At 40.0% G+C, this 23,920-nt stretch overlaps 1 protein-coding gene across 1 annotated transcript in view; it reads left to right on the top strand.

Moving 5' to 3' along the window:
* The window catches only part of gipc2 (GIPC PDZ domain containing family, member 2), a 23,726-nt gene extending 2,783 nt beyond the window's left edge, over positions 1-20,943 (top strand). The window contains exons 2-6 of the mRNA XM_037681877.1: positions 14,657-14,842; positions 18,375-18,555; positions 19,042-19,154; positions 20,455-20,536; positions 20,627-20,943. Coding sequence (XP_037537805.1) covers positions 14,657-14,842; positions 18,375-18,555; positions 19,042-19,154; positions 20,455-20,536; positions 20,627-20,778 — 714 coding nt within the window. The 3' untranslated portion in view covers positions 20,779-20,943. The remainder of the gene's footprint in view (positions 1-14,656; positions 14,843-18,374; positions 18,556-19,041; positions 19,155-20,454; positions 20,537-20,626) is intronic.
* The last annotated feature ends 2,977 nt before the right edge of the window (positions 20,944-23,920 follow it).

Raw genomic sequence — 23,920 nt, 5'->3', positions numbered from 1 at the left:
TCAAGAAGCTAACTGAAAGTAGCAAGAAGCTAACTGAAAGTAGCAAGAGGCTAACTGAAAGTAGCAATGAGCTAGCTAAACATAACAAGAGGTCAACTAAAAGCTAAAAATAGCAGAAATATATGTGAATGAGTTCAAAGTATCAGGTTAGCAAAAGCTAAAAGTAACAAAAGGCTAAAAATGAGCTAAAATAAAAAAATATTAAAAGGTTAGCTAAAAGTAGCAAGAGTTTAGCTAAAAGTAGCAAAAGGCTTTTAAAGAGCTAAAAGTGTAAAGGCTAAAAGAGCTGAAAGTAGCAGAAGAAAACAAAAATAGAGCTTGTTTTCTGGAGCAGGTTTCAAATAAATTGAAGTTATCAATGTATTTCTATGAGGAAAATATTTGTATATAAAGTTAAATATTTTGAAAAGTATAATGTCCAGGGTGTACCCCGCCTATTGCACAGTGATTGCTGGACATGGGCACTAGTGACCCCCGCAACCCATAAAGGAAAAAGCGGGTAAAGATAATGGATGGATGGACAGATGGATGGATAGATAAAGTTCTGGAATCCAAGTCATCATACCCATCTCCTGAATGTTTTGATTTATTAATGGCTAAAACAGACCAAGGCGTGCAGAAATAATATTGCAAAATGTACAGAAGAATAAAAAACTGTAAAACAAGAACTGTAAAATTTCAGCTCTTTAAAATGCAGTGATTTATCACCTGTGACAGCATATTCTAACATTTAGTTAATAAAACCAGACAGACGTGATGGTGCCTGTTGTCAAGCTGTGCAGACCACAGGAAGTCTCTTGTGTCCGGCTCAGTGGGGACTGCCTGAAATCTAAACCTGATAACTTGTCACAGATGCAGCCAGATGTGTCCCTGAGGACGAGTCAAGCCGCTCTGCCCAGGACCTCCTCCCTTCGTAAACACCGCCAACCCTCGCTGCACTAATGACCGAGCACGACCGTTACACGCCGGGCAAAAGATTAAAGTCACTTTGAAGCCACTAGTTTCACCAACTGGAGGGCAACTAACATAATAAACAGTTTATAAATATTTATCTACTATTGGAACTTCTGTTTTAATTTCAGAAAGCAATCATTAGAGTTAAAATAATGACCTGATGTTTTAATGAAAGATCAATTTTAATCATCACTTCATAGAAAGCGCACAAGCTCCGATTACCTGCTTCAAACGAACATTCTGACTGTAAGTCTGGAGATATTTTCCAGCTGAAAACATTTGATTTTATTACCGGACATGCTTTATTTTATTTTGTTAAAGCACATCAAGGGTTTGCAGCACTTGACGTGTTATTCACTGTCAAACGCAGCCAGTTTCAGCTTTGACAAACTAAATGTGCCGTCTGCTCTTGCTGTCAGACTTGAACATTTTTCCCATGGTTACAAAAACAGTTGGTCAACTGCTATGAGAAGTGCAGCCATTTTGATTTTAGTTTTGCAATTTCAGTTTAAGACGGAGCGCAGCATTGAAACGAACAATTCTTGTAGTTTTTCTGTTTGTGAAATGAGAACGTCTTTAAATGCAGCTGATTTTAAAACACTGATGCTGCACGAGGACTGCACAGATGCAGATTCTGTGATGCTGCATCTATTCAGATCTCATTCTGTTTAACTTTGTCTGGATTCAGTGTGAGCTTTTGTTGTGCTTTAATCAAGACTTGCACTAAAGTTCAGGGTCAGTCGCTTTATTTAGGGATTGGAACTGCTGGGAAGGAATGAGGCTGATGTAAATGTCTGGAGTTCACGTCAAAACAAGCATCAATTTGTTAAAGGAAAATGGAGTTTGTGCAGCAGGTTCAGTCACACAGACCCTGAGCCGACGCTTCGTTTCTCAAGAAAAGTGATTTAGTTGATGATTTAATGTACATCTGCCTGCCCTTTAGTACGTGACAGAATTAACAAAGTTGTGAAATTAATTGTTCGTAAAAAAAAAAAAAATCTAAAATAGTTCAAGCATACTGTCAGTATCCTTAGAAATGATTATTGTAGTCAAGCTGCCGACTAAGAGTTTGGCCTTAATTAATATCACAGGCTCCGTCAAGCTTTTCATCTGCCACTCAGTCGACTGAAAGGCAGCAAACAGCCGGTAGTTTGGTGTCGTCGTGTCCACCACACTGAAAATGGAGCAGAGGAAAAAATGAGAGCTGTATCAGGAGCTCAAAATGAAGATGATAGATTAGAGATGCACGACATTGAATTTTTGGCCGATATGCCAATATGTTAAAACTTATTTGGTCGATATCAATACTGATATTTTTTCCCTAGACCTACCGGTACTTACAGAGACTACATATCTTCCTCTGCTGTGGAATTAAAATACAACATTATTCTGCATGGTCGTTGTCAGTTTGGCCCGCTAACAAATGCAGATGTCAAAAAGGGGACTGAAAATGATGCAACACTTCAACTTGGATTATGTTTAATGTCAAATTTATTCATGACATTTACTCTCTAACACAATGACAACACATGAACAGTGCAAATTTGTAAACTTTATATCGGCGAGTTATTTTGATGGAATGTCCGATATTTAACTTTATCGCTACTATCGGCTGATATCGATACCGTGCCGATAATATTGTGCATCCCTATGATTGATGTTCATGTTAAAAAAAAAAGACAAGACCACCTCCAAGCAGCCTCACGTTCCTCTGACTTCTGCTGCTAAGATTGTTAAAAAAGCATAAGGTTCATGGGGCTGATTCGAGGATCTTTGTCATTCGCATCACATGTGGTACATGAGGTGGAACAAAATTGTGTAGACAGGGTCCCAGTTACGTCCAACACAAGTATAAAATGTAAAGAAAAACAGTAATAAGATCGAAGATATAGATAGATAGATGCCAACCTCTCAGGACATGGAGGCAAAAGGGAATGTGACCCCAGGTTGCTTCCAAACCACCGATTAAGGTTACGGTGCGTCACTTTCTGATTGCACCACTTGCGCTCTATTGACACAGGAGGGCTCCGTTATTGTCAGAAAAATGTCAAAGTAAGCCAGACTGGAATTGACCAAAATGCTCGTTGACAAGCCCCAAAGTTTCTGGGACCGATGAGACAAAACTGGAGCTTTTAGGCTCGTCACATCAGTTGTTTTTAAATTTTTTGTATATTACTGTGGAAGGGATGTTTAGATTAGATCAGTTTTGGTCAACTAAAGTAAGCACACGATCAGATTTTAAGCTACATTTTAATACCCAGATCATCCTGATATCGCGAGCCGTAACAGAGATATGACTCGACTTGCGCTATTTGAGATAACCCCTGGAAAATCGGTCTGAATCCTATTTTTAGCGCATTCTAATGAGGATTTTTTTTAATGCCACTTGAAAGAGGAAACCACAAACCATAAGGGGATATCTGGATTTGCCCGTCTTTATTTAAAGTAGCTTGTTAGTGTGTAGCTAAAATGTAGGTATTTTCTGCTCACAATCATTATTAGTTGTGGATACTGCTCAGAAAATTACTTCAAAACATTCATTATATTATATTCTTAATATTTGACATGTCCTTAAAGTGACCCGTAGTAAGGTATGTACTGATCAAATTTTGACAAGATCCAATTATTGCCATTTTTAACTATAGATCAACATATACCACCTTACGACTTAAACCTCTGTTCCATGTAACGTATCACATATAGTACATTAAACACTCATACTGGGTTCAATTTAGGTTGATTTGTAATTTATTTATATCCCTTTTTAAAGTTTGCTTGGCGTTGATTTGCAGCTAAACTATGAGCATTTCTGTTTTTCTGTAACATTACGCGATAAAAGCTCGACTACATTTAATAAAATATAAGACTGAAGGGCAGCAGTTGTGTGAACAGGAGCGACACATTGAGTTTAACCTTTGAACTCCATCATTTTAACTTAATTAGCTTAAGCACATATTATTTCTTTTGCATCTGAGCCACATAAACCGTCTGCTCTGTCTGGTTTTATATGATAAAGACCATTCTCATATTCATTGACTGCAAACCGGGCAAACGCTGCTTATTGAAAAGGCTGAACTGGTTGGGAAAATGAACGATGAAGACATCAGTGTTGCGTACCTGGAAAGGGTTTAGTCAGCTGAACATGCTGAACGCTCAAGTGAAGGAATGGGATTTTTCCATGGACTCTACAGCTCAGCACAAAGTCTGGTTATCAGCCTCCAAGCTGAAGAGTTCAAGGTGTGGCCCTTTGCCTCCTGCACACCTGCTTATCAGAAAACAAGCACACATTTGTTTATCATTTGAATGTCTTGGCTGCGGTCGAGCGACAAAGCCGAGCAGCTTGTTCGGAGTAATTCCGCCTCCGTGTTCACAACCAGACGTTTCTTAACCCGGGGGGGGTTGTGAGGGATTAGGTGAAACAATCTCATTTGGTGGGGTTTCAGTCTGCTGTTTGTATTAGGCCGGTGTGCTGAGTTTACTTCCTCCATGAAGTAAAAGAACAACAGTCAGAGCCAGGACAAACTGCGGTCACCTGTGTGGATGTGTCTCGTGTTCAGGATGGTGTGGTTTGTTTTGGCTACGGATGCTTCAGTTCTTCCGGCTAGTGACACCTTTTTTCACGAATCACTTGTTTTTGAGCCATTAACTTTCAGATTTATGTTAAAAGGGCATAGTGCTGGGCGGTATGACCAAAAATTTATATTGCAGTATTTTTAACGATTATACTGGTGTCACAGTATTCGACGGTATTTTTCCTTTTGTGCATACCTGTGTGTGTTAACCACATTTTCCTGTTGATTGAGAGGGAAATTACTGCAGTAAAGTGGCTATGCCTACTACACTATCATGTCCACACAAATCTCATTACAGGCTTTCTAGAAGCGATACAGTGCCACTAATGAATTGAAAGAATCACACGGTGCAGTGAAAATATAGCACCTTTAATTGATCTTTCTGTTTTACTTAAAAACTATGATTTTCCAAACTGAATTATCCTAAAAATAAATTAAAAGGTCTATATCTTAATATTTGTAAACCAACTACATTCTTACTTAATGATGTATCCAGAGGTGCTGTGTTGTTTTGCACCAAAATTGTCATTCACATCACATGTGGTACATGAGGTGGAGCAAAATTGTGTACTCAAGGTCACAGTTACACACAAAAATATAGTATACAGTACAAGAATCTAAGATAAACGCTAAACACTAATCATGTAAAATAATACTGTACGGTATATAGGCCTGTCACGATAACAAATTTTGCTGGGCGATTAATTGTCTCAGAAATTATTGCAATAAATGATGATATTGTTTGAAATTTGACAATAATTAGTAATTATTGTCAAATTTAAGAAGAATGATGGTTAATTTTGTGTGTAATGTCTTTTTTGACCACTGGATGGCAGTATAAGACTGTTTGAACCGAATGATGGATAGTGAGGGAGCGAGCAGCGCGTCTCGTTAACAAAAATGGGATGGAGGCCCCTTGACGTGACATGGTGTGGTTTGAGCTTTTTATCATAGTATTTGTTACACAAAGCTTTTAATAAAAAATCAGTAAACAAGTTATCAGCTTCTTTTTGCAGAGAAAAACAACTTTTTAGACGAAGGTCCGAGTTTCAGCCGTGAATTTTGGAGCTTTGACAAGACGGAGGTTTGTTTCCTCGAGGTCGGACTGTTAGCTTAGCTCGTAGCTTAGCTGCTTTTAACGATCCAAAAACACGATTTTGGATCGTTAAAACAGATTTGGGGGGGGGGGGGTCAGTGAAGAGCACCGGAGTTGAGCCTTTTGTCATCCAGTGTCTTCAGTAGAAAGAGAGAGACACGAAGAAACGATAAAGCCAATAAATAAAAATGAGGTCGATAATTTTTATTTATCATGCGATTAATTGATTTATTGTTTTTCGCGACAGGCCTAACTGTATATTAAACAATATATTAAATATTAAACAGCAACCCATACGCGAGTCTGTGGTGAGCAGATGGTATGAATACGAATACAGCAGCTTAAAAGGAAGAGATCAGCAGCATGGATAATCAGCAGCACAGATAAGTCACATATCACCCATGAAAGTGGCGTTACAGTGATTTACCTAGTTAGTGGTTTATGAGTCTTAACAGCTTCAGTCTTGGACAAACTTCCAGCATTCATGTATTTAAAAAGAGAAACCAATGCAACTCGACTTGCATTATCGAAACAGTATTCACAGTAAACCTTCATTAAATTACAATATTTCAACAAGAAACCGAAACCATAAGTGAGCAACAGCCAGTATTAAATAACAATATTTAAACGGTAAACAGCAGCAATCAAAATGAGTGTTCAACTTCCTGTATTCAGGTATTGAAAAAATTAAAGTGTAACTTGGCTGCAGTCTTTTCTAAACATTTTGAACAATTACGAATTCTGGGCAAACCAGACGGTCCACAGCATCTGGTTTGAGGGCTGCCCTGTGGCACGTGACAGTGTCCTCCCAGTGCTGAAAGCTCTCTCAGATGGAGAACTGGTGCGTAATGGGACCAGGTCCTCAGCTGTGTGGAGAGTGATGGTGTTTGTTACTTGAAACTACTGCTTGTTTTGTCGTAGGGAGTACATCTGGCAAACGCTTCTGAAGGGATGTACGTCTTGAGGGTGCTGAAGCTCTTCAGTTTTGGAGGGTGCTGATTTTAATAACAATTCAATAAATAAAATAATACTTTTCTTTTTGCTGCTCTGAAAATCGTTCGTTTTCCTCACAGATGTGTTCAGCATCTGCTTTTAGTTAAATGAACTTGTTTCTGTAAATCTAAGTCACTTTGGCTCAGTCTGACTCTGTAACACTTAGAGAAACAACTTCACGAAAATGTCACATCCGCACGTCGGCCAATGATTACCCCAGCTGCGTTGCTGACGAACATCTTTCTTTTGTTGAGAACGCACATCAACGACGACACACCACTCACATCAGCACACCATGTTAGTTATTAAAAACACCACGCAGGAAAAACGGGACGTCAATGATTTGTATGTGATAAAAGTGGAAAAGCACAAAAATACATTTTAGAGGACTTGGTGGACAACTGGAGCGATTCAATTATTTATTTGCGGTCAACTATATTTACTGTATCACGTTATTTTATCTAAAACAACTGCGAGCTGTTACAAAATAAGCGTGAGCTGACCTTTTGGGTCTACGAAGACAGTTTGTGCGTCGCTTGGCGTGCACGCATGTTCAGTTTGCAGAACGCACTTCGTAAAAACTCAAGTTTTACACTCGACCAAGAACAGAAAAAGTGTGTGCGAGCGTGTACGTTTTTGATCAGAACTTTATATTAAAGACCACCATGAGTTTCACCAGCGTTTTAAATCGAGGTGTGAGTCATAGAGGGTGCAAAGAACGGCAATAAAAACATGTTGGAGATGATGGCACCCATAAAACGCGAGACTCTTGTTTAGCACTCTTTAAACAACGTTGTTAAAATAACTCAGAAGTAGAATTCCTTGAGGTGACGCTGATCACTCACCGCCTTGCATGTAACAAACATGTCCTGGTTAAAGCCACTTAATATCTCAGATTTGTTTCGTGTGTTTTGACAATCCCTGGTGGGAGATTAATGGTTTTTATATGTGACCTGTAGGACAGTCGTCTTGGAACCAGAAAGTCACAGGTTTGATTCCCTGCCATGCCCACATGTTGCAGTGTCACCTGCTCCCTAACAGTTCACCAGGAGCCTAAACAGCTGCCTACTGCTCCACTTGTGTGTATTTCACGTGTGTGATGGGTTAAATGCAGAGAACAAATTTAGTTTTCCTCCACATGTCACGTCATGATGTCATTCAAGATGGCGGCTGGTTGGATTCTCCTTGCGTCTTTATGTCTGGCCTTATCAATCTATGGAAAATCCAGAAAATAATTCACCATCCACATCCATGACTTGAGTTGAAGGCTTTAGTTGTGCCAAGAGTAAGTTGGTGCGTTTATTTTCTGAAATCTATTGATATTTTTGGCACTTTTGGATGACGTGTTTGTTGACGTGTGTGTTGACGTGTTGACACTGAGTTGTCATTTCTAACCCGAACACGGAGCCCGGCCTGGATTAGGGCCGGGTCATAATAATGTGCTTATTGTGCGGGCCGGACCGGTGTCGGACTTTTGATTGCGTCAGCAGACACGCGCGACTGAAGATTCAATTATATGGCAACATAGTTTGCCATACAATCACCAGCTGCACGCGACCATTTGACCGGCCTTGAAAGAGTTAAAAAAAACAGTTCAGTTAATTTCAGATGGGTTTATACTGCCAGGCAGCGATCCATCAAAGCCCAAATGGACGTTCATTCAACCGCTGCACTCAGTGGACGAGCGCAGCCGACGACCCAAACAGGTGTGATCCCAAAATATCCGACATGGCAAAGCAGGGTCCATGTCTGAATCATGCAGATGCAGGGATTTATTGCGCTTTGACGGCCATGAAAGGACAAACACCCCCTCAACTCCGATCTTCTACCCCCTTTTATTCAGCCGCTTGCGTCCGCCAACAGCTAATAACTATAAGCAGTCAAAGCTTAATCAAAAATGTCAATTTTTTATTTTTTAATTCGGACCTGTAATTACTATTAATTTGTCGGGTGGGGTTCGGAAATTATGGCTATGGGCTGGGGCCGGGTCAGATTGGATTTTTTGGGCCCGAATGCAACTCTAGTTGACACCAGATTACCTGGACTCTTTGGAAGAAGTTTTTTGGAAAAAAACTTTGTTTTTTTTATTTATTTATTATTATTTTAATTTAATTTTTATTTTTCATCTATTGCTAGCTTTTAGAATTAACAAAATATATGACTACCAAGAAGCTAGCCGAAGACACTGAGAAAGTAAAAAAGTGGAAATACGTTGAAAATAATAATTTTGAATCATATTGTAGAAGAGTAAACTGTGGCGTTCCACAAAATTTGGTTTTGGGGCCAAAGTTATTAACAAGTTAGTAATAATTGTTGGAAGCCACATATAGAATGTATCAAACAAAAAGGATCAAAATCAGTTACAAATGTTTATAAAACTAAAGAATTAAGTAGAAGTTGTTTGAAAAAAGTTTATTTTTCACTTATAGTGCCATACATGGCCTATTGTGTGGAGGTTTGGGGTAATATATGTAAAACTAATATAGACCAAATAATTAAATTTCAGAAAAGAGTAATTAGATTAATAAACACCTTTTTTAACTTTACAAATTCATTATTCATAAGGTCTTCCACATTAAAATTTAGCAATATTGTGTATTTCAGAACACTGAAAATGCTGTATCGCGTTAGAAACAATAGTTTTCCTTCAAAGGTTTTTTTAGTTAAGGGAAAGTAATTATTATCTAAAGGGGTCTGTTATTTTTGAAGTAAGCAAAGTAACAATGTCACAAATGCGTTTCAGTTTTGGGTTTTAAGCTGTAGAAAAATTGAGGAAATTAAGTTTAGCAGTTCTTTTTTTCAGTTTTAGAAATAAATTAAATTGCAGGTTAATGAAAGTTGTGATGATGATGATAATACATGGAAATTTAATGCTTATAATAATAATAATTTGTTTGAAACTTTTCTTTTTGACAAAACCAAATAAACCATTCATTTACTTCACTTTTAAATATTGATTTACTTTTTTCAAATTCTCAATCTCAAAGCCTTAAATGACTTGTAGTTTATGGAAGTTTGGTGATTTATCACCTGAAAACAAGCTAGTTTTGTTTACCAGAGTGCTGATTTCAAAACTCTTTTTTTTAATTTTTTTTGGTTTTTAATGAGGACAAAATGGGAGAAACATTAAATAAAGAGATTTTTTGGCTCTATGGCTGCCGCCCGAGAAAAATGAAATAATTCAAAAAGTTTAGTTTTTTTTTCCTCAAGTCATACCTATTAGAAAACTTTGACTTAAAGGTAAATCACCAAAATGAAATGCTGTTTTACTTCCAGGATTGTTAGATGGGGTTTCATTTTTACCATACTTTCTGCTGTACACGTCGCACCACCGTATAAGTTGCATCAGTAAAAATATGTCTAATAAAGTGGAAAAAAAGATAAATATGCTGCTTCGTCATATAAGTCGCATCTATTATGTGTCACCGCTGACCACCCAGAAACGTGGGCCGGTGTTGCGCCACAAATCGATTGGCTGCCAAATGGCGGCTGCCGGAGCATGCACAGGAGGACTTTAAGAATTTAACAAGATTAACACTTAAAAACAATTATTTGTTTGCTCGACATTATAGCAAAGGTGTGTCTCAGTTGAACTTTTCCTTAATAAATGCATTTTAATGGTCAAATCAGCTGCATTTTACCTGAGTGGCGTGGTGAAATGCAGCTGATTTGACGTTTGCTTCAGGAGTTTTGGAGCGAGACGAAGGTGGCTTGGTTTAACAAGCCAAGTGTCTCATTAATAGCCACTTTTACCTATTAATGAGACATCCTGATGCATGCTCAATGCAACTGGTTGATCCACCCTGAGACGGTGCTATTTAAGAGACTGAGCTGAATACAGCTCCTCAGACTGAGGAAGTCTCTCGGATGAGAGACGAAACGTTTCTACATTTTTTGTTGATTTGCTTTGTTTTGTTTTTTTGACTGTCCAGAGGACCAGATTTAACTTTTTTAGATATTAATGAGACACTTGGCTTGCCATATTACTTGAGCTCCCTCTAGCGGCTGAAAATGGTAGTGTTCAATATTTTCAGTCAGAATGAATGAAATCGTCAGATTTCAGACAAAAATTGGGTCATAAATATGGGGGGGGGGAACAAATAATTTGCTTCACTGTATAAATCGCAGGGCACACTAATTTATGCAAAAATATGTGACTTATACAGTGAAAGTACGGTACACAAATCTCAATTACGGCAAAAAAATGTCCACCTTTTTTTTTTTTTTTTACTGTAACCTGGACTTAATCCTCCTCCTCCAGCGCGGGTCACATGTTTTGTTCTAACAAACCAAGAAGTTGTTTAAAGTTTCTCAAAGGAAACGATCAGCTTTGGCTATTAGGAATGAGAAGTGAAGAGGTGGACATGTCCTCGCCTTCCCTATAAGAGTTCTCGAGATCTTGAAAAGCTATCACATTTCATGACCTGGGTAATTTCCTGCTGCAGGTTTCACGCTCTCCGTTTAATCCTTCAGCGTCTCTTTCGTGTCATTAAAGGTTTTAAAAGCAGTTCAGTTGCCAAAGAAACAGGTTTCTTAAGCTTTAAGTCATGTTGTTTAAATGCAGAGCAGATTTCAGGCGGAGCTGCAATTTGACGCTGTGTTTATGTTAAATCTTTCTTCAGCCTCAAGAGAAATTAGCTCTAATTATTCATTGTAGCAGAACAAAATGCACGTAGGTGGCTGTAGAGATTTAATGCTGCTACATATATTATTATTATTATTATTACTACAGTATTTCTTTCTGTTCCTCCTTGATACAGTTTATTTTGTTTGACAACATTTTGCAGCAACGTTACGATAAAAACACAATTTACTTTCTCACTGCACATTATACTGTGCAGTAAATGAATCTCGCTCCTCTGAGTGCTGTGAAAGGTTTGTGCTTTCGCCAACTACCGAAGGCGATACAAGGTTTTTTGCCAGTGTCTGCGTGCGCTCGTTTGTCTCTGGAGTTAGCAAAATACCTCGTGAACCAGAGGACAGAGTCTTTCCCACGCAGTCGGAGTACTGGACATTGTCACACTTTGACCTCTGGACACATTCTTAGACTACACATCTGCAACTGATTGAGTTTTGGAGTCCCCACAATTCAAGATGGCCACCCAAGCTAATCAACATGCATGACAAATATTGAGCTAAAACTTGGTGTGGTAGTAGCTGAGCCTCGTTCACAACACATACTCCAAGGGTACACAATGCACAAGATTTTGGCTCAAAACTTTAAAATTATTTGAGTCAACCTTGTTAGTCTGTTAGCAGAATATCTCATAAACCACTAAATATTTGAATAAACTTTCAGTAACCACTGGATGTACCTCTGCATCCCATTAACACAATCCAATTCAAGATTGTCCAATAAAACAAAATGGCTGTAACTCAGTGAACTTTACAGATATTGAGCTAAAATCTTACATGGTAGTAGCTGATACTTCACAACACGCATCCCAGGTGCCCACAGTTTATACAAGTTATTGCACTTAAAATTATTTCTAAGGTTTGATGGCTTTAACTTGTGGCTATCTGCCACGCTCCCCTCCCCCCACCGAGGACATCTGTGGACCTGTATCAGAGCTGAGCCGGCTGATAGACACTGCACCATCTCTTATCAGGACTATGGAACTGTGTCCACGGACAACGCACCGCCTTTGTCGGCCTCCTCATGCATAAATGTATGATGATGTCATAATACATAATGAAGTCTCTTTTTTGCAACTTTCCCACTGTGCCTCAGCCAGCACATAGTGCGAGATCGATTGTTTTTTTTAACCTCCCCTCACGTTTCTCTTTTCCTTATCTACTTTTGTCTCTCTGAAACGGGTCTCTCTTGTAAATGAGTCCTTGAGGCTCAATGAGAACTAACCTGTATAAATAAAGGTTGAATGAATGAAAAAAAAAAAAACAGGTGGCAGGTGATATGCATTCTTTTAAGGACTGCTGGGTCTTTAATAGGTTTTATTTCTGTTTGTAGAACTTTTGCAAATACAAGACAGTAATGACGAGCAACAAGAGGTTGTCTCGATTTAAACTGTAGTTGTAGCATAACAGGAATTGTTTGGTACATTAGGAGTTTCTTTGGTTGATTTTAGTACTTCTAGTAATCTGGTTTCTATATAGTCAGATTCCAATTTCTTTTTAGGAAATAAACTGCCAAAATAGCAAAAAGGTGTTTATTTTACTATTGCTAGCAGTGAAAGTCAGCAGATTCACCTTTGGTTTTGTCTTTTGAAAGCAGCTGACATGATGCCGAACTAAAAACGGCAAACCTCCTGCGAATAGCTCTTTTTCCGCGAGGCTGTCGGGGTTTCTGTCAGTGTGCCACAGGTCGTGGGAGGTGTAGTAGCTGTTCTTGTGAGTCAAAGTGTCGAAGCAGAGGCTTTTATTGCAGCGTGTGACGAGGCTGCTGGCCTAATGCAGTTTGCTGCCTCGGTAGCTTATTGCACCGCTGCTGTTTCTCCCATCCTGCTCCAAATGAACGCTAAAAGCAGTTGAAGGATCTCCTTTTTCCACAGACATAAGCCCCTTTTTTATTCCCTTTAGTGGCCTCGCTCCATTTTAATCCCTTTCTTTTATAGTCTGGTAGCCCAAGGCAACGAACGAGGCCGTGCCAGCTAATGGGTGCATGAGCAATGCCTGTTGGTACACAAGCAAGGAAGGCCTTGTGATTGGAGCGTTGGAGAGTTTGTCCTACTGACAACCAGAAAAATATATCTACTTATTTTCTGTGTACCATAGAAGTGGTCCACTAAGTCCTGCCATATAAGATAGATTCATGGCTGTCCGGTGGACTATGTTAATTTCTTTTAAGGTAGAATCTGATAGCTTTGCTCTCCTGATGAGTTAATTTTGAATAAATGATTTACAACCACTGAGCTGTTCCTCCTGGGTTTCACTGTCTACTCTCCGTTTGAAGTGACATTACGTCAGTCTGCTTCTGTCTAACGTTCTTGCTCGTCACGTTTCCATTTTCCCTTCCCCGGCCAGACATTTCACTCACAAAAGGTGTGAAGCCAGATTTTCACCTTTCAAGTCCTGCAAGAAAGGCTTTTTTTTTCCCTGTTTGCTTTGTTAAAGGCTTTTTAAAAATGTGCAGAAACATGTGAGACTGAGCGGGTATAAAGTGTCATAAAGAGCTGCTGCAATGAATACCAGGCTTCCTGAAGATTCCTATATTTAGCACCAGAACATTACAGTCTGACACTTTCAGAGGCAATTTATGAATCCGACTCTTGCGCTGTGACTAATGACAGTAATTATGAAGCTTTCATTTAGATTTAAAGCCTTAAAATTACCGTACTTGCCGCCACACACGTCGCACCGCGGTATAAGTCACATCTATTATGAGTCACCGCTGACCACCTGGAAACGTGGGCCGGTGTTGTGCCAGAAATCGATTGGCTGCCAAATGGCGGGAGCATGCACGGGAGGAATTTAACAAGAATTTAACAAGATTAACACTTAAAAACAATTATTTGTTTGCTCAAAATTATAGCTACATTGTGTCAGTCAAACTTTTCCTTAATAAATTCACTTTAATGGTCATATCAGCTGCATTTCGTCTGGGCGGCGTGGTCAAATGCAGCTGCTACTCGAGTGCCCTCTAGTGGCTGAAAATGGTAGTGTTCAATATTTTCCATGTCAGAATGAATGAAATCATCAGATCTCAGCCAAAAATTGGATTATAAATATGTGAAAAAAACATATATTAGTCGCTTCAGTGTATAAGTTGCACGACTTGCAAATTTATGCAAAAAGGTGCGACTTATACAGCGAAATATATGGTAGTTGTTGTTCACTGATTAGTAGAAACCTCCCATATTGTTTATAACATCTGAACTTACAGGCTGTGGTAGATGGTGGTCAGTGCTTCGGTCTCATAATCCTGAGACTGCGGGTCTGAGCCCAGGTTGCATCACAAAGGGCGTCCGGCGTAGAACCGTCGCCAAACCTTTCATACGAGCTGGTTTGCTGTGGCCTCCCCCTGCAGAAGGCAGCAGCCAAGAGAAGAACACTACCATAACATCTGGACATTTTCTTCTTGCAGATCCTGTTCTGCACCCTCAACACCCACAAGATCGACATGGAGAAGCTGCTGGGAGGTCAGATCGGCCTCGAGGACTTTATTTTCGCCCACATCAGAGGACTCAAAAAGGAAGTGGAAGTGTATAAATCTGAAGATGCTCTTGGCCTCACGATCACCGACAACGGAGCAGGATTTGCCTTCATAAAGGTGAGTAGAGATAAAACTTTTACAGAATCAGAGTAATGTCATTTATTAAGATCAGCACAATTGTTTATTTTCCAGAGTAAACTTTCTGTTTCGTCATGTTTATCACGTTAGTCTGTCCTGAACAATCACATCAACTAGTCGATTATTTAGATCCCAGGACTGGAGTCAGTATAAACTGTAATGTATTTACAAAATAATATGATGTACAGAGGATTAAAATTTACAAAAGCGTCCTAATTATTAACCAAATAAATCTATAATAAAAAGCTGTGATTCCTTGAAGGAATGGTAGTTTACAACCATTGTTTTATACAAAGCTCCTGTTAGTGTTTTGAGTATGATTTGGGGATGACTCTCAACTACTACCACACCAAATCTTAGCTCAGTTTGAGTTATTGACATTCTAAAGTTGATTAGCAGTGGCAGCCATCTTGAATCAGATTGCAGGGGATCCGTACCCTGAAGCCCCGCGATAAGTGAAAAACCGCGAAGTAGGAATAGTAGTACAGTAGTCCCTCGCTACTTTGCGGTTCTTTTATCGCAGACTCGCTCTATCGCGGTTTTTCAAAATAAGATTGGACATGACACACAATTGGCTGATTGATGGATGAGCTGCACAATCGGCATTAATTTTTTGTTTAACATAACTTTTATTTGTATAAATAATTAAAATAAAATAAAAAATATATATAAATATAAGATATATGTAATAATAAATAATGATTTAAATAATATAAATTATTTATACGAATACATTTTATTTGTATAAATAAAGGGTAAATGAAAAATAAATAAATACATCATATAACACCTCCTGCACTGTTGTGCAGTCCATACTGTAGGATAAACTTTCTGCTGCAGCTGATCAGCTGTTCACCGTGCAGAACGGAGAAGTGGGCGTGGCCAAGAGCGCTTGCAGGTAGCACAGAGCAGAGGAGGCAGGGCGCTGAAATCATGACATGCTGTGCTCTTTTAGAGCGTTTAGAAACATTGTTTAGAATATTGCAAGAGAGTGGGAAGGGTTTAAAATGCCTTTATATATATATATACTGTATGTATATATATATATATATAATACTACTACTTACTACTTTTACTAATATTCCTAATTCGCGGTTTTTCACTTAACGTGGGTCTTCAGAGTACGGATCCCCCACGATAAATGAGGGACTACTGTAGTAGTACAAGTAGTAAGTAGTAGTTTTTTCTAGTGTGTGTGTGTATATGTATATGTATATGTATATATATATATATATATATATATATATATATATATATATATATATATAAAGGCGTTTTAAACCCTTCCTACACTCTTGCAATATTCTAAACAATGTTTCTAAACGATCTAAAACAGCTCAGCATGTCATGATCTCAGCTCCCTGCCATCTGCCAGAGCTCTTGGCCACGCCCACTTTACTGCAAAGCGGAGATATAACTCGCTGCGTGAGAAGCTTCTCCTGCAGCTTGGGCTGCACACAGGTGCAGGAGGTGCTAAACAATTTAAAATTTATTTTAAATAAAAATTCCGTGCCAATCTTATATTGGAAAATCGTGATAGTCCATGAAAAACGAATTGCGAAGTAGCGAGGGACAACTGTACATTTAAATAATGATTAAAACAAACATAAGAATTTGTATGTCAGATAAGTGATGTCGAAGATAAAAAAAATAAATAAAAATGAGCAACTTTTACACTAAACCAAGAAAATCCTTGTTATTATTATATAAATTTCTTTTTTTTCCTCTTTGGGCTCATCTGTTAGAGCAGAGGTGCGATAGAAAACATCAGATTCAAGGTATTTTATTGAGTCTGTTACTCATCGGTCCTTAACCAAGTTGTTTGCGTGCTTTGTATAATTTAAGAAGTTTTAATGCAGGTACGAGTCATAAATCACAACAGAGTGTAGAGGGTGTTCATGAATCCTGGTCTTCAGATTTGATCTCTCTGGTGTTTGGATCCAACTGCTCACGCGTGCCATCATGTGACGCCGCTGCTGCACTGCACCCTGAAAATGTGACGCTGCTGCAGAGACACTAAAGGGCGGTTGGGTCGTTTCAGATGGGCCAGCATCTGGTTCCTCTTTGAGCTGAGCTGTTCCATCTTCAGGGGTCCTCACAGCGAGTCATCCACCTCCACCTCCACCTCCTGCATCCATCCTTTGTCTTTTTTCTTGCAGCTGGATTTCAACCATCCTTTCTACACTCTTGACAGAGCTGGCACATTTTCCTCCTCGTGCTTTTCAACTAACAAAAGCCCAGTTTCCACCAGCACCCTGTTTGTCAACAGCACAGATTAGTTTTATTAATCTGGGCCTCAACTGATCCAGTATGGTGTTTGAATGAACTGGTAGCAACCTGGGCTTGGGCACTGGGAATACGCTGGCTTGTGCTCCCTAGTGGCTGGTTTGGATAGCATCTGATTATGAGCTCAACATTGACCATCAGAAGTTAAAAAATGAATTTACAACACATTATTTAAATGCATACATCTGGAATGAACTTGTGATATCCCTTATTTAAACTTTTTTTTCTTTTATTTAAACTGGTTTGCTCTTTTCTGTGCTGTAATTTGTTTACTAGAGACATTGGCAAAGTTAAATCTGGGTCAGGCTCTTACAAGGATCTGCCTCTTCATGTGAGAGGAAACGAGTTCAGATGAGTTAAATCTTTTCTAAAACGAGCAGCTGTGGGTACATGTTGGAGCAGCTGTGGGTACATGTTGGAGCAGCTGTGGGTGCATGTTGGAGCAGCTGTGGGTGCATGTTGGAGCAGCTGTGGGTACATGTTGGAGCAGCTGTGGGTGCATGTTGGAGCAGCTGTGGGTACGTGTTGGAGCAGCTGTGGGTACGTGTTGGAGCAGCTGTGGGTGCGTGTTGGAGCAGCTGTGGGTGCATGTTGGAGCAGCTGTGGGTGCATGTTGGAGCAACTGTGGGTACATGTTGGAGCAGCTTTGGGTACATGTTGGAGCAGCTGTGGGTACATGTTGGAGCAACTGTGGGTACATGTTGGAGCAACTGTGGGTACATGTTGGAGCAGCTGTGGGTACATGTTGGAGCAGCTGTGGGTACATGTTGTCAGCAATGATTGAGTCCATGTTACGTGGCTGTTATTCAGCGATGAGCTGCAGAAACGATAACTTGTGATAAAATTACCAGAGGGGAATTTTTCAATAATGAACTCATCATTCCATCTCTCCTCCCTACTTTCTCATTTATTTCTGTTTGCCTGGACGGTCTCAGTCAAATGTTCACGGCACAAGAGGGTGACCTTAAAATTCCTAACTGCAGCTTTCAGCTCGTTGATCATCAGTAAATTCACCGTTTCTGTGATAACATATATTTATGGCTAAAATATATTTTTTTTCTTTCTCATCTGTTTGAACATTTCACAGAAAGAGTCTCACAGCTGTTTATCATTTCAGAACTGTCATGTCAAATACACAAATCTCCTCTTCCACTTAGGTTTGGCTCTTTTTATTGCGTTTGTTGCTGATTTTCTTCCCACTTCCTGTTCTCTCCCTGGACGCCAGCGAATCAGAGAGGGCAGCGTCGCGGACAAGGTGAAGGTGATCTGCGTGGGCGACCACATAGAGTGCGTTAACGGGCGCAACATCGTCGGGACGCGGCATTACGAGGTCGCTCGCATGCTGAAGGACCTTCCCAGAGACAAACCTTTCACCCTCAAACTGGTGGAGCCCATGAAGGCTTTCGGTGAGGAAAAACAAAAAAAAGAGCAGCAGCTACACACAGCACATTAAAAAGTCTTCTGCTTTTCCCTCTTCAGGGATCTCCACAGCGAGTCATCCTCAACTATCTCTGTCCTCTGCATCCTCTGTCCTCACTCTCAACTGCATCCATATCTCCTCCTTGTCTTTTTCCTGGCAGCTGTATTTCTAACATCCTTCTACCAGTATACCCACTGTCCCTCCTCTGGATGTGTCCAAACCATCTCAGTCTGGCCTCTATAACTTCATCTCCCAGTTCAACCTGTGCTGTACCTCTGATGATCTCATTCCTAATCTTACCCATACTTGTCACACAAAATATGAGCTTTAATTTCAAGACAAAAACTTTAAGGGGCTCAGTCTGTGAGCAAAATAAGGCTTTAAAAACACAGATTAATTCTTTGTTTAGTGCTGAAGTGGCTCTGCTATGGACTAACAGAACGGTTGACATGACGTGATTTGTGATTGACAGAAATGCTCGAGCCGAGGTCAAAGGGCGGCAAACCAGGTGGTGACAACAAGATCGGCACGGGGAGGAGCACCCTGAGGCTCCGGTCTAAAGGTCCAGCGACTGTGGAGGACGAGGTAAGACGGCTCGTGTTCTGATTTAACCTTTGGGTCACCTGCAACGAAGCTCATCACGAGCAGATGACTCTGTTTCAGATGCACTGGCCATCTCAGTCCTAGTTAATCGGTTGTTGATACATCCACTGATTACTTTCAGGGAGTTTCATAAAAACAGGTCCGGTGGTTCATGAGCTGGTTAATGTCGGACAAACGCACGCAGGCCATTACATGGTTGGTCACCTTTCATGGCAGCGGGCGACACTTTGGCTTCTACAGTGCGCCAAATCTAAAAAAGACCGCGAGTCACCGTAACTCGAGATGAGAGCTGTGGATAATTAGGATTAGATATCCTGGTCCGAATATAGAACAAATAATAATCTGTGAGAGCACCATGAACTCTCTTTTACTTCTGCAGCCTCCTTTATAACAGAACCCCCCTAAAAATGAAATTGGCGTTTAAGATTTTGATTGATTTATTTGCGTATACATGTGGTAAAACATCTTAATTGTAAACAGATGTACCGTAAATGTTTACGGGAGGAAAAGTACCAGAGTCGACCGACACAAACTACAGTTTAGTCAATCACAATTAATATTTAGTTATAATTTGAATACGTGGCAAGTTGTAACTCCTCTGTAACATTTTGTAGCAGCAGTCTGACTCAGCTGGGCTTCGTAACACGTGTCACTGGTAACACACCTGAACCTCATCAGTGGGTTCATTTGGGTTCTCATCAGCCGCTCAGATCAATCTCAGATCTCTTTATTAAGTAAATACAGTAGTCCCTCGCTACTTCGCAGTTCGATATTCGCGGGCTCGCTTTATCGTGGTTTTTCAAAGTAAGATTGGACATGACACACATTGGCTGATTGATGGATGAGCCGCACGATCGGCATGGGATTTTTATTTAAAATAAATTATTTTAAATGATTTAGCACCTTTGTGCAGCCCACAGCTGTGGGATAACTTCCTCCTGCAGCTGATCTCTGTGCAGAGCGGAGAAGTGGGCGTGGCCAAGAGCGCAACCATAGGCAGAGAGCCGAAATCATGACATGCTGTGCACTTTAGAGTATTTAGAGTTTCGAAACATTGTGTTTAGAATATTGCAAGAGTGTGGGAAGGGTTTAAAATGCCTTAATATATCAGCATCTCTGAACATCCATCCTTTCTTTATCCCGGTGTCGGTGAGAGCGGCAAATTTGAGCTTGTTTCCTTAATTGGGGGATTAGTTAACTTCCTGTTAGGTGATTTCCAGATTACTGATGTTATGAATTGAAATACAGTGTAATCCAGGATTAACATGAATTTGTTTTGCAGCCAACAGAATTTGAGGAGAAAGCCATAAAGAAAGTGGACGACCTTCTGGAGAGCTACATGGGCATCAGAGACACCGAACTTGGTGAGTTCAGTCTAGAGTCCAACCCTGCCATGTTGTGAACAGTTCTGGTTTCAGTGGAATCAGTTTAGCTCTGCGATCTCTCCTCTGCAGCCGCTACCATGGTTGAAGTCGGCCGGGACAAGAAGAACCCCGATGAATTCGCCATGGCGCTCGACCAGACCCTCGGAGACTTCGCTTTTCCCGATGAGTTTGTCTTTGACGTGTGGGGGGCCATCGGAGACGCCAAGCAGGGAAGGTTTTAGGGTTTCTGCATCATCCCGTCCACATCGCACACTTCTTCCCCGACTCAGCATTTTAACATCCTGAAAAGCCACTGGACAAACATCGAGAGGCTGGACAGAGGTTCTCCCTTTAGCTTTAGCTCTCGGCTGGGACGTAAAAGAATTCAACTGGTTTATGTTGTAATCTTGTAAAGATATTCACATTATATGAAGTCCAGTTTGACACTGGACTCACGCTGAAATTTTATTATCAATTGCACATCCATGAACCTAAAATCCACCAGTTTACTCCAATCTATTTTCTAGTTGTGCATGTTTAAATATACAGATGTTTGCACATCTTTTTATAGATCTTTCTATTATGTGATCGTGCCGCTGATTTTACAGCAGCATTGTGCAGTTAGTGATTTTTAGCTTTGCGTCTCTCCTGTAACTTTTTTAAATGTCTTTTTAGAGCTTTCAAAGCCACGTTTGATATCCTTTACGTTGCTCGTGCTTTTTTAAATGTCATGTCTCAGGTGGAGTTTCGCCTCCAGCTGTTTAAACTCAGCAGGTTTTGTCTCTGAATGCTTTGAGCCAAGTGGAAGACGCAGTTCTTACGATTCTGTTTTACCGTAGGATAGGTAGAAGTGCATCTTTTTCCTGTAATTTATTTTGTCTTGTAAAATTACGCTTTTAAAGGGACGGTCTGGTCATTTTGGAAGTGGTGTTCTGTCAAACAGTTGTGCACCTCATCAGCTGTGACATCAGTCACAGAGCTCAGAGTCTGGAGATGAACGTTAGAGTCCACGTCGACCAGGACGTGGTGAGTCCTGTAGAGTCCACGTCGACCAGGACGTGGTGAGTCCTGTAGAGTCCACGTCGACCAGGACGTGGTGAGTCCTGCAGTTGAAGATCAAAGCTGAAGAACGTGACGTTCCAGGCTAACGACTAGCCAAAGAGGTCCACTTTATCGTTTTGAAGTTTATTAGTCTCCATAAAAAAAACAACTGTGTGAAATAATGCTACACAAGAACGCTACAAAGCACTGGTAACAGCGGCCGATTTAAATGCGCTTTATAAATAAAGTTGACATTACCTAATATAAACCTGAACACGTTTATGTGACAGTTGTAGTTGGTCGTTGTTTTCTTAACATAGTGTACAATGTGAAGTCAAAAAAGTCACATTTTGTACACTATGAAATGTCTGCTGGTGTAACTGTCAGCGTCTTGAGTGTTTAAGTGCATGAAATGTGTCCCTTTTGGCTTTCCATAAAGCTTTGCTCAGCACACATGGTCTTTTTCCAAGGGCTCAGCTTGGTTTAGTCTTTCCGTTGGCTGGTCCATCCACTTCCAGCTCCATTCTTAGGACCCACGCAGTTGAGGGGTGGTACTCTAAGGTGGTGCAGAAGTTTCTGAGCTTGTTGGCTGATGACAGAACTTGGATGGAGTTCTAGACCAAGTGGACTCGACCTCATGGAACTTCTGACCAGTGGACCTCGACTCGGCCTTAGGGCATTTTTGGAAACGGTGGCAGAGGATGGTGATGGTTTTGTGACCATCACACTTACTTACACGGTAGAAAGCTCGCTTTGAACGTGGATATTTAAAAAGTTGTCCAGCATCCTTTCCATGACTGTCCACACGCTTGTATCAAAAATCACCTAAACCATGTAGAACCGAGAAGAGTTGAAGTGAGTCGCACTGAAACTGAACAATGGAAAAACTGCATTGTTTGATTAATGTTTCAGCTGAAAAAAATGGAGACAAACTAAACAAATGGTGTCATGTTAAAAGTGTAGAGGTTTAATATAAACTATTGTTCAATTTTCCATGAATGGCGTCACGTGTGATAAGGTGTTGACTATTAAAAAGTTCCAAAATGACCAGACTTTCCCTTTAAGATAAAAGAATGTGGCTCCACCTCAGACATGTTCAGAGCTGTTAGAAAGGTTGACTGCATTAAAGTGGCCGCACTGTCTCACCGTCAGATATTTAAATACCCACAAATTAATGTAAACCAACGATAAGGGATCACTGTTGTTGCATAGACAATAAAACTTGATATTTTATCTTTGCAGTGTCGTAAATGAATCATAAAATCACTCAGTACATCAAACTATTCCACACCCTTGGTCATGGTCATATAAAATACATCAAGACACAGAAGCAACTTCTTTCCTCATTTGAAGAGTTTAAAAAGAAAGGAGGACCGTTACATGACATGCAGAACAGAACAAGCGATCCAGCTGAATAAATATACAAATTATGTCAGGATCATAAGATATTACAGAGACTGGAAAACATAAATCATTAGGTAAATATTGTCACAAATGGATGTGTAGAGGAACTTTGGAAGCACGTTACTTTAAGAGTTAAAAACAGCTGTCCTTAAAATAATTCTGTTTCAGAGGTTTGCCATCTTGTTATTGACATAAGTTTAGTTTGACAGAATATACTGTTAACAGTCGTTATGAGAAACAAAAACAACTTTAAAAAGCAGCTAAAAAATCTGATTTAACATTTATACCATTATAAAGCTTAAAGTGGCAATTACCATATTTTTCGCCCTATAAATCACAGTTTTTTGCATAATTTGCATGCCCTGTGACTTATACGGTGAAGCGACTTATTTATGGATTTTTCCATATTTATAAACCAATTTTTGGCTGAGATATGACCGTTTTCATTCATTCTGACTGAAAACAATAAACACTAACATTTGTATGGCATGCCGTTGTGTCATGTAACAGGTAAAAGTGCATATTAATGACTCAGCTTGCCACAGCCTGCCATCTTCGTCCAGGTCACCTGGAGCAACCGTCCAATCAGCTTCGTTTTTCTGCGCCGCCCCGGCGAAATGCAGCTAATTTGACCATTGAAGTTCATTTATTAAGGAAAAGTTCAACTGAGACACACCTTTACTATAAAGTCGAGCAAACAATTGTTTTTAGGTGGTTATCTTGTTAAATTTAGAAGAAATGCACAGCAAGTCGCCGTCTGGGCGCTCATGTTTCCGCGTATCAAATGCAGCTGGTTTGACCGTCAAAGTGCATTTATTAAGTAAAGTGAAACTGAGACACACATTTGCTATAATGTCGAGCAAACAAATAATTGTTTTTAAGTGTTAATCTTGTTAAATTCTTGTTAAAGTCCTCATGCACGCCCCCGCAGCCGCCATT

The sequence above is a fragment of the Nematolebias whitei genome, chromosome 9, assembly GCF_014905685.2.
Source record: "Nematolebias whitei isolate Nwh7 chromosome 9, NemWhi1, whole genome shotgun sequence".
Lineage (NCBI taxonomy): Eukaryota > Metazoa > Chordata > Actinopteri > Cyprinodontiformes > Rivulidae > Nematolebias > Nematolebias whitei.
Note: the sequence above shows the minus strand (reverse complement) of the source record. Positions and strands in the feature narration are given on the sequence as shown.